General features: G+C 42.3%; 1 protein-coding gene and 1 long non-coding RNA gene across 2 annotated transcripts; one reads left to right on the forward strand and one right to left on the reverse strand.

Annotated features, from left to right (window-relative positions):
* Positions 1–222: 222 nt before the first annotated feature.
* LOC118945263 lies at positions 223–3,768 on the forward strand. Its single transcript, XR_005040329.1, has 3 exons — positions 223–455; positions 2,571–2,633; positions 2,745–3,768. It is a non-coding gene; the product is annotated as an uncharacterized LOC118945263 (long non-coding RNA).
* A 4,376-nt stretch (positions 3,769–8,144) lies between these two features.
* Positions 8,145–11,484, reverse strand: LOC100136736 (tubulin alpha chain, testis-specific). The gene is made up of 6 exons (NM_001124691.1): positions 11,374–11,484; positions 10,895–11,117; positions 10,650–10,798; positions 9,312–9,464; positions 8,617–9,144; positions 8,145–8,504 (listed from the first exon to the last, which is right to left on the reverse strand). The coding sequence occupies exons 1-6, from the start codon at positions 11,374–11,376 to the stop codon at positions 8,208–8,210; spliced, it is 1,353 nt and encodes a 450-aa protein (NP_001118163.1). The 5' UTR covers positions 11,377–11,484; the 3' UTR covers positions 8,145–8,207.
* Positions 11,485–11,897: the final 413 nt, after the last annotated feature.

Here is an 11,897-nt window from a genome sequence, read left to right on the forward strand (position 1 = left end):
AGGGCCAGCGGCCAGAGGCCAGCCACAGGGTGAGAGAGCCCAGGCAGGTGGGTAGAAGGCATAAGACATTGACATTGGGCTCTGGATAGGTAGGGGTCTAGGTGGTGGTTGCCCATCCACCTGGGCCCGTCCTCTGATGGGACTGGGAGTCAGGTTGGGACTCGCTGTGGAAGTTAAAAGGCCACCAGGTGCACGAGGAGGCATTCCCCAAAGTGAGGGGCACTCAGAGTAGGGGGTAGCACTTGGGCTGTGGAGGTTGGGTTGGGGACTTAGTCTCTGAGCGGATAAAAGCGGGCGGATCACCAGGTGCACAGAGCATGTTTCAGGTTAACAGGTGCACAAGGAGTCCAAGCAGGGGTGGCCGTATTTGAGGGCAGCACTCAGGCCATGGAGAACAGAAAATAACAGGCTCTCCGCAGCCAGTAAAAGGCTAGCATGCGATGAAGTTCACACAGGTGAGTTGTAAAAGATGAAAAGCTTTTTAGACATATCTCCAAAATGCAGGTCATTGTTAAGCTTGTGATCTGGTTCTGCTCTTTTTTTTAAAAATGTGTTTTATTTTTGTGGTGGAAAACAGTGTGTCGAGCATAACACGTCAACCCTGTTACCCATAGACAATTGCAATTTCATTTTTTGGGTGAAGCTTGCATTCAATTGCCACTTCCTGTTGCACGCAACACGCTTCTATTCCCCCTGTCACAAGGAATGTATGCATGATTTAATATAAAACCCTGTTATAGGCAACCGTTACTTTATCTGGCACTTATTATAGTATTTATTTTATTGAACCTCTTGAGATGGGAAATTTGTTTTATTTGATTTTTTATTAATTTGAATGTGTTTGGTGAAGTTTTATTTATGAATATAAACTGGCAATAATCTACTAGCATACCCTGTTCAAAGGCACTTAAATATTTTGTCTTGCCCATTCACCCTCTGAATTGCGCACACACACAATTCATGTCTCAATTGTCTCCAGGCTTACAAATCCATCTTTAACTTGTCCTGTCCCCTTGATCTACAAGTGACATCAATAAGGGATCATAGCTTTCACCTGGATTAACCTGTTCAGTCTGTCATGGAAAGAGCAGGTGTCCTTAATGTTTTGTACACAGTGTATTGTTTTCTCTTTATTCAACCTGCATGCCACCCACCCGTCTGGGAACTGTGGGTTATGAGACAACCCCAGCATCACTAGCTTGCATGTTCTGCAGCCTTGTAAAGATAAGGAGAGGATGACTGGGAGGCAGGTTGGCATTTATTGTCATGAATCTTGCCCTAGAGGCAGTTCTTCAAGGTGGTCACTAGCTGGCACAGGCATAAAGTAATAAAATCTGAATCACACTGCTAATCCTTAACTTAAATTAAGACCATAAAACAAAATGATTTTCCGTAAATGTTTACGATATAGCCAATATCGACTTTGCAGCCGGCATATTTAGAAATAATCGCGCAGTTCTGCCTCCAGGGCAAGATTCATGACAAATGTCAACCTGTGACTGGGAGAGGCAATCGATAACAAAATTGTTTTGACAATTAACATGCTTTTTTCTTGTTTCAAGTATGTTTTATTATGAAAACTACAATATATTCATGTACAATTAGTTTTTCACCCTGAAAGACATTAAAACCAAAAAAATACCACTGGTATTTCAACAGTGTTATTGTAAGAGTTGAAATGTTTAAACAGAGGGAACATCAAAAACAGTACAGCAAAGTGCAGTAGATTCTGAGTATGTTACTTTAACGTCACACTATAACTTCATGGGAGTCTTTTGGAAAGACTGCATGTTTCGGGTGTACTGAGTTACGTCTTCATCAACATTTGCAGAATATTCCTGTGATGCTTTCACCTTTTGTCAGATGGCAACGGCCTAGTCGTCTGCAGACACTCATAAGGAGTTCAAGTAGTTTATTTTCCATTTGCAGGTATTAAAAGTAATACATGCATTGGAATTCCTTGTAGGAGCTCTCTCACATATAGGAAAGTGCATACCAGTGGAGGCAGCTGAGGGGAGGACGGCTCATAATAATGCCTGGAACGGAGAGAATGAAATGGCATCAAACATCTGGAAACCATGGAAACCATGTGTTTGAGGTATTTGATACCGTTCCGTTCATTTCACTCCGGCCATTACAACGAGCCTGTCCTCCCCAATTAAGGTCCCACCAACCTCCTGTGGTACATACACATAAACAGTCAAATATATCATAAGAACGTCAATATAAAATGCAGTGGAAAGATTATAAAATAAAATAAAAGGCTCAGTTATGTTTTTAAAGAATGATTTAACAGGCAGATAGAACTGGGATAGAAGCTGAACTTTAACCTCTTTAACAAGTTTTTCAGGTTTTGAATTGCTATCTGGGTTTATGTGACCACTTTGGGCTGGAATGAGGTGTCTGTTTGTTCCCAATTTTATCAGAAATTAGGGTCCTCACAATTATAGGAAGGTGTGTGTGTGTGTGTGTGTGTGCGTGTGTGCTAGTTGACAAAGCATACAAGCTTGTTAATGCCAACTAATATATTTGGGTTCAGTTGTCTTAACAAAACGTTTGTTTGTTTTCAGGATGCCATCTTCATCCCTGAAACGGTTTTCATCCTGAAGGAGACTGTGTAGGAGGCAGAGGAGGTACATGCAAATCCATGATATTTCTAAGGCTATTGTTTATTTCAAGTATCTGCAGTGATTCTTGAATATAACTATAGCCTAATAGATGTCTCAATTGTTTTCTACTAACAGGAAAGAACAGTTAGAACAGCATGCCAAACTGACACTTGGTTGCCTGAGTGTTCCTGTGCTGTGGGTGGAGAAGTGGTCCACCGGGACCATCACTGAAGAGCTCGGGGCCCAGATAGATTACGCTCACGACCATCAGTATACAACCCCTATACGCCACAGATGGAGCTGACGGAGAGTGAGAACAGTGAAGACCCTAACTCCCTGTATGAACCTGAGAGCTCAGAATCACAATCACAGTGCGAGCCAAGATACACTATCGATCACTTTGGGGTACCGGGGTGGCGTTCCGAAAATGGGAAAGGAGCATGCCATTCAACAGCGAATTCAAAGATACACCCGTTCATAAAGGGAATCAGAGTGGAATAGTTTTTCCGCAGATTTTTTATTTTTAAAAACCCTTTTCTATGGATGTACAACCTTGTCCCGGTCCTGCTGTTTCAACTCTCTCTTCCAACCTTTGAATGCTCAGCTATGAAAAGCCAACTGACATTTACTCCTGAGGCGTTGAACTGTTGCACCCTCTATAACCATTGTGGTTATTAATTTTGATGTAAAATGGGCTTTTGTAAAAAATAAATAAAATAAAAACATTTGATTGATTGTCTGCTGTGCTTGATGCTGTGTATTCACTAACTGTCTGAGTGCTGGGACATTTTAATAGTATCTGTAATGTATTTTGGTGTGTATTTAATCTGCATCTTAACTTCATAAAGTGGCAATCTGCAGTAGAAACAATAACAACGTGTCTCTCTGCTCCTCTTTCGGTAAAAAGCTGAGGGATGGGTCTGGAGAAATGTAAGCTCTGTCAAATGCATAGACAGAGCTATAGATGCAAGGACTATGATATCAAAATTGTAATCCCGTTTCTATGATCTGTTTCCACTACCATCTACCCAGTTCGCTTTGGATAAAGGCGTCTGTTAAATGGCATATATTATTAAAGTCTACTTTTACTCAGCCAACTAGCTGCCCGGTGTAGTTACCGTTCCTTTCCAAATAGATGGCAGCCAAATCTAGTTGAAGTCGCTATTCTAGCGACAGGGACACATGATTAGTGCGCACTGAAAGTAGTTTTATCTTCAAAGCAAGTGTATCTGGTTACGCTTGAACCTGTTATAGTGGACAAGCTAACAAATAATATTTTTACATAAGGTGCAGGCATTAGGTCTATGTCTTTAGGCTAGATTTACTAAATGAACTGGTTTTATTCAAACGTTTATTCAATCGCTTTGCTTCTGGCTATGCGCGCTTTATGGAAGAAACGACACACGCAGGGATGAGATACCGTACACCTCGTCCAATTCTCTCTTGTACCCATAGGGTGAACTGGCGATAAACTGCCAGCATGTACGCTCTGCAACCAAAAGCATGAGAAAAGTTCGCCTGAAACTAAATTACAATGTATTTATAATGAGCACGCCCCATTATTGGTAAGAATGAGATTTCATGAATCATGATACTGTTTGGCGCGTTAGTAATGTGTTACTAACGCGCCAAACAGCGCTGATGATAAACACCTACCCACTACTGATATTAAACCTTAAACAATTTATAATCAAGCTACATTTGACAAATTATTTAACTGGTATCTCGGCTGCTGACTGGTCGAGTAACCTATTATTTTGTATTTGTTGTGTTCATAATAAAAAAAAAATGTATGTATATAATGTATATATATATATATATATTTTTTTTTTTAATGTTGTGCACTCACAATTATTTTATTTTTTTATATATAAAAAATACATCTCTGCAAGGAAGTCCTTCATAACAATTAGTGGCAAGTCCACTAACTGACAGACTGACAGGAGCCTATCCCATCTGGACAAGAGGAATACCTATGTAAGAAGGCTGTTCATTGACTACAGCTCAGCATTTAACATCATAGTGCGCTCCAAACTGTCATTAAGCTCGGGGCCCCACAAGGGTGTGTTCTCAGCCCTCTCCTGTACTCCCTGTTCACCCATGACTGCGTGGCCATGCACGCCTCCAACTCAATCATCAAGATTGCAGACGACACTACAGTGGTAGGCTTGATTACCAACAACGACGACGAGAGTGTGGTGTCAGGAAAATAACCTTTCACTCAACATCAACAAAACAAAGGAGATGATCGTGGACTGCAGGAAACAGCAGAGGGAGCGCTCCCCTATCCACATCGACGGGACAGTAGTGGAGAAGGTGGAAAGTTTTAAGTTCCTCGGCATACACATCACAGACAAACTGAAATGGTCCACCCACACAGACAGTGTGGTGAAGAAGCCGCAACAGCGCCTCTTCAACCTCAGGAGGCTGAAGAAATTTGGCTTGTCACCTAAAACCCTCACAAACTTTTACAGATGCACAATCGAGAGCATCCTGTCGGGCTGTATCACTGCCTGGTACGGCAACTGCTCCGTCCACAACCACAAGGCTCTCCAGAGGGTAGTGTGGTCTGCACAACGCATCACCGGGGGCAAACTACCTGCCCTCCAGAACACCTACAGCACCCAATGTCACAGGAAGGCCAAAAATATAATCACGGATAACAACCACCCGAGCCACTGCCTGTTCACCCCACTATCATCCAGTAGGCGAGGTCAGTACAGGTGCATCAAAGCTGGGACCGAGAGACCGAGAGAGTGAAAAACATCTTCTATCTCAAGGCCATCAGACTGTTAAACAGCCATCACTAACATAGAGTGGCTGCTGCTAACATACAGACTCAAATCTCTGGCCACTTTAATACATTTAATAAATGGATTTAATAAAGATATCACTAGTCACTTTAAAATAGCGTCGTCCGGGTTAGGGAGGGCTTGGTCGGTGGGGATGTCCTTGTCTCATCGCGCACCAGCGACTCCTGTGGCGGGCCGGGCGCAGTGCGCGCTAACCAAGGTTGCCGGGTGCACGGTGTAGCCTCCGACACATTGGTGCGGCTGGCTTCGGGTTGGATGCACGCTGTGTTAAGAAGCAGTGCGGGTGGTTGGGTTGTGTATCGGAGGACGCATGACATTCAACCTTCGTCTCTCACGAGCCCGTACGGGAGTTGTAGCGATGAGACAAGATAGTAGCTACTACAACAATTGGATACCACGAAATTGGGGAGAAAAAGGGGTAAAAATTCAAAAAAATAATAATTAAAAAAAAATAATAATAATGTCTACATATGTAGATATTACATATGTACATATGTAATGCCTACATTACTCATCTCATATGTATATACTGTATTCTATACCATCTACTGCATCTTGCTTATGCCGCATGGCCATCGCTCATCCATATATTTATATGTACATATCCTTATTCATCCCTGTGTATAAGGTAGTCCTTGTGAATTTGTTAGATACATTGTTAGATATTACTGCACTGGAACTAGAAGCACAAGCGTGTCGCAACACTCGCATTAACATCTGCTAACCATGTGTATGTGACCAACAAAATTTGATTTGAACCTCTGACTGGATGTAATACAGCCACCATCCGCTGGGATTTTCTGCTGTATCGCTGCCATCTCTCTACAACACACACACTCATACTCTGTCGTCTATCACAGTGCCATCCGTTTTGTCACCAAAGCCCCATATACTACCCACCACTGCGACCTGTTTGCTCTCGTTGGCTGGCCCTCGCTACATATTCGTCGCCAAACCCACTGGCTCCAGGTCATCGATAAGTCTTTGCTCGGTAAAGCACTGCCCAATCTCAGCTCACTGGTCACCTTAGCAACACCCACCCATGGCAAGCGCTCCAGCAGGTATATTTCACTGGTCATCCCCTAAGTCAACACCTCCTTTGGCCGCCAATCCTTACAGTTCTCTGCTGCCAATGACTGAAACGAATTGCAACAACCACTAAAGCTGGAGACTTATATCTCCTTTAACTTTGAGCATCAGCTATCAGAGCAGTTTACCGATCACTGTACCTTTACACAGCCAATCTGTAAATAGCACACCCAACTACCTCATCCCCATATTGTTATTTATATTTTTGCTCTTTTGCACCCCAGTATCTCTACTTGCACATCATCATCTGCACATCTATCACTCCAGTGTTAATGCTAAATTGTAATTATTTTAGTCTCTATCTCCTATTTATTGCCTTACCTCCCTAATCTTCTACATTTGCACACACTGTACATAGATTTTTCTATTGTGTTATTGACTGTACGTTTGTATGTGTAACTGTGTTGATGTTTTTGTTGCACTGCTTTGCTTTATCTTGGCCAGGTTGCAGTTGTAAATGAGAACTTGTTCTCGACTAGCCTGCCTGGTTAAATAAAGGTGAAATAAAGAAAACTAAAAAAACACACTCATACCCTAGCCATTATCTGGCAGCATCCCCTCACACCAGTTTGTTTGCCTACGCCGACCTCCTAGCTGAGGTGTTTCAAGCGGCATATCTGTGTTGTCACTGCTACGAGAACAAACTCTTTGATCAGGGGCTACGAGCGGCTCAAACATGAACGGTTTCAGTAAGTTTATTAGCTCCCTAACATTATTTAATTCTCTGTAATAAACTCATTCTCAGACTCGGCGCTACTTGGGAAATTCAACCATTTTTGGGGAGTTCCAAAATGTTCTCTCCTGCCAGTGATGCAACAATGCCAATATGACGATTTAGTTAGCTGATGTTCTAAATCATAGTGTTTCCATTCCCCTTTAAATTATGACAATTCATGTGGCTCATGCAATGGAATGTATTTGTAACGCTAGTTGCATTGATTCAACAAATCACAGCAGACTGATGGAACTCTTTCTGCTTTGCTCCTATGGGTACATTCGCAATCGTGAGAAATAGTAATGGCGTATTTTTGTAGGCACCAACTCCACCACGGTTTGTTGGACAAAGCCTTTTAAGAAAACAAATTGCGTTTTCAGATAAATACCGAAAATAAGGTCTTTGTTAAACAGACTTAGAAAATCTCATTTTTTCCCCCTGAGATAATCTGCATCAGCTAACGTCACTTTTTGTGAATGTTGAAGAATTTGTTATAAAAAAAGTACCTAAAGGCTTCATAACTCATAAAGGTAATGTTAAATGACTATTATCTCATCGAACAAAACATATAAGATCTCCTAAGCCTGTTAATCTTAGACTTTGGTTATTCATATTAAACTTGATCTACAAATCTTTCAAAAGTCCCCTCTGGTACTGTACACCTGTTTTATACTCCATAGGAATTTACAATGATCTTGAAACAAAACTAGCAGGCTGGTTGATTTACCCATTTTCCTTTTAATCAATATATATTTTTAACATAATGTCCCAGTAAGCTCCATTTGTTCTATCAATTGGACATAGTGTGTTATATCTTCTGTGCAGAAATTGTTAATTGAATAACTTTGTGAAAAAATAAGGTATATTTTCCTGCTTACACGCAAATCATGTAGGGAAAAATCCACAGGAGAATGGAGTGAAAACAGAACTTTTATTAAAATTACCAATCAACAGTAAAACATTTTTCAATCAGGTCAGGATTCAGTACTCCTCTCCTTCCTCAGCCTCTCCCTCCACCGAATCCACTCCCACTTCCTCGTAGTCCTTCTCCAGGGCAGCCAGATCTTCTCTGGCCTCAGAGAACTCCCCCTCCTCCATACCCTCTCCCACATACCAGTGTACAAAGGCACGCTTGGCGTACATCAGATCAAACTTGTGGTCGAGCCGAGCCCAGGCCTCAGCGATGGCTGTGGTGTTGCTCAACATGCAAACGGCTCTCTGGACCTTGGCAAGATCTCCACCTGGCACCACCGTGGGTGGCTGGTAGTTGATGCCTACCTACAGGGCACAAGAACAAAACAAATAAAGTAGAATAATCTGACTAACCAATTGTACTTGAAAAGGTTTAGGAAGATAGATCACTGAATGAATAAACCCATTATATGTTTACCTTGAAGCCGGTGGGGCACCAGTCAACAAACTGGATAGTGCGTTTGGTCTTGATGGTGGCGATGGCAGCATTGACATCCTTAGGCACCACATCCCCACGATACAGCATGCAGCAGGCCATGTACTTGCCATGGCGAGGGTCACACTTCACCATCTGGTTGGCTGGCTCGAAGCAAGCGTTGGTGATCTCTGCCACAGAAAGCATCTCGTGGTAGGCCTTCTCAGCAGAGATGACAGGTGCGTAGGTGACCAGGGGGAAGTGGATACGGGGGTATGGCACCAGGTTGGTCTGGAACTCAGTGAGGTCCACATTGAGGGCTCCATCGAAACGCAGCGAGGCTGTGATGGAGGAGACGATCTGGCCAATGAGCCTGTTGAGGTTAGTATAAGTGGGGCGCTCGATGTCCAGGTTCCGACGGCAGATGTCGTAGATGGCCTCGTTGTCGACCATGAAGGCACAGTCTGAGTGTTCCAGGGTGGTGTGGGTGGTCAGGATAGAGTTGTAGGGCTCCACCACTGCTGTGGACACCTGAACACATACACAAGAGGTAGAACAGTCATCTTTAGGTTACACATAATGAAAATGTACATATTAAACAAACACAAGTATTGAGTACAAGGACAAAGTACAGTACTAATTTTGCTGACATGGAAATCTTCCAAATATTAATGTGAACAACTAAACCTTAGAAATACCTGAGGGGCGGGGTATATGGCAAACTCCAGTTTGGACTTCTTGCCATAGTCCACAGACAGTCTCTCCATGAGCAGAGAGGCAAAACCTGAGCCGGTTCCACCACCAAAGCTGTGGAAGATCAGGAAGCCCTGAAGCCCAGTGCACTGGTCCGACTGGGGGGGGGGGGGGGGGGAAAGAATACAAGGGGTAAGGGTAGAGCCCTGCATCTGTTGGATACTCACGGTTCGCTGCGGTTGACCCGCAAAAAAAAATTGGCTGGTGGGAAATAAAACATTCTTTCAGCCCAAGTTTCAGAACAATTATATTGCAGGCCAGAAACTTTTTAAGTCAAGATAATACTTGTTTTTTTTACAACCACAGGAGCTTAAGTTTTAATTGTGGTGCAAATTTCATTAGGCTACTTGAGCAGTGAGGCTGACATAGCCAGGCCTAGAATACAAGCCACGCAGTGAGAGTGGAGCAAGGAACTGTCCATTCGTAGGCCTATTTGTGTAGTGCTGAAACATTCCTAATTTGTCCAAGCGCAGAGCTTATGTTCCCTTCCGCCACTTGACAATACATTACTAAGTTTATTTTCCCTGAATCCTAGATCATGCAAAATTGGCTAATGTAACAGGAGAAATAAAAAGAAAGATTATGACAGTGAAATTCCCCAGTTTGGAAGGATTTTGGAGTCATTGAGGACAACCCGGGAGATGGATACACAGCCTGCAAAAATGCAAGCAGGTATTCGTTTACAACAATCGAGTTAAATATCTGATAATTATTTCATTAATTCCAGCTTTTGTTCATTTACACTACACACAGGCCATATAAAATCTTAAACCTGTGCGGCTGGTAAATGCTAATGCTAGCAGCTAATAGCCTACTAAATAAATAGGCCCCTTTTGCACCCTATAACCCAATGATCATCAACTAGATTCCACCTCAGGCCAATTTTTTCTCGATCTGATGGTCAGCGGGCCAGAACGTAATTGCAAACAATTTGTAGACTGCAAGCCCAAACAGATAATATTTGGCTAAGACATACTCATGTCAAACCTTGCTTACAATCACATATCTTTCTATTATACCAATTGTTTTGTTTTTTAAATGGAAGATGATTTGGTGGTGTTTTAACAGTATTTTTTAAGTCCAACAATTACAGTCTCTGATGTTGAATATCAGGTTAGGCTTGGCATTGATGTGAACGGCTCGGGGGTGCAGATCCCAAAAAACTGACCTGTGCAAGACACTAGATTAGCGACTGACTGGCCTCACTGGTGTACAACCCTGTTCAAGTAGCTTGCAAGTAAAGTTACATAACTAGCAGTTGGAAAAACATCGCTGTTACTAACCAGCTTGCGAACTCGGTCCAGCACCAGGTCGACGATCTCCTTGCCAATGGTGTAGTGGCCACGAGCATAGTTGTTGGCGGCATCCTCTTTACCGGTGATGAGCTGCTCCGGGTGGAACAACTGACGGTATGTCCCGGTGCGAACCTCATCTATGAAATAATCAGAACTCAGTTCAGTGGAGATTTTGAAAAATAAATGTAAAAAATCTTAGTCATGTCAATATTTTAGCAAATGGTCATCATTACCAACAACAGTTGGTTCGAGATCCACAAACACAGCACGGGGGACATGTTTTCCCGCTCCGGTCTCGCTGAAGAAAGTGTTGAAGGAGTCATCCCCCCCGCCGATGGTTTTGTCACTGGGCATCTGCCCATCGGGCTGGATCCCATGTTCCAAGCAGTACAGTTCCCAGCAGGCATTCCCGATCTGAACACCGGCCTGACCAACGTGGATAGAGATGCACTCACGCTGTGGAGAAATAACACTTGACACAATTTGCTAGCTCTTCAGACAAATGTGTAAAAGCTGGCATATTTGTGTTTGTTACTTAGCTAGCTATTACATCAATGTTGAATTATTAGTTACGAGGTAGCTAATATTAAGTTAGCAAGCTAGGTAGCCAATGTAAAAAAAATATATAAAAAAATAGCCAATGTTGGCTACCATTAGATCATTTGACCAAAATTGTTTTGTTTGTCACTCATCTTCCTGACAGAAAACTTACCATGTTGATTATAAGTAAGACCTGTAGCTAATTAATGTTTAACAAAAATGCGTTCGACAGTTGGCTAAGCTAGGCTACCTTGGCTCTACAACTTCCAACGGTTAACTGACAAAAAAAATTGAAAAACATCGCCGATTCACGATAATATAGGCCCCTGAATGAGCCCGCCTTCCTTTAAACCCAATTGGGTGTATTTCAAACAGATTATGTGTCAATCAATCTTTTCTCTTTTGCAATTGGACCATTATATAAAGTTTCAAAAATCAACTTGATTTACGGCTGTTATATTGGCTAGTTTGGATGTTTGGTTGGACCAATCCTGCATTTTCAAACGACAGCGCGGGCTTTTTTAGGTCAAATGTAAAAAATTCAATTTTACCCAAGTCAGTGAGGTGAATTCAATGCTTCCTTCTGCTATTCACTACTTGTGTAGCTGGCAATATTGGAATTTATGATTATTTTTGATTCAGCTCAAAGAAAAAACGCAAACTCTTATTTATGACAAAAACTTACAGGTAAACTTG

Source organism: Oncorhynchus mykiss, chromosome Y (assembly GCF_013265735.2).
Source record: "Oncorhynchus mykiss isolate Arlee chromosome Y, USDA_OmykA_1.1, whole genome shotgun sequence".
Classification (NCBI taxonomy): domain Eukaryota; kingdom Metazoa; phylum Chordata; class Actinopteri; order Salmoniformes; family Salmonidae; genus Oncorhynchus; species Oncorhynchus mykiss.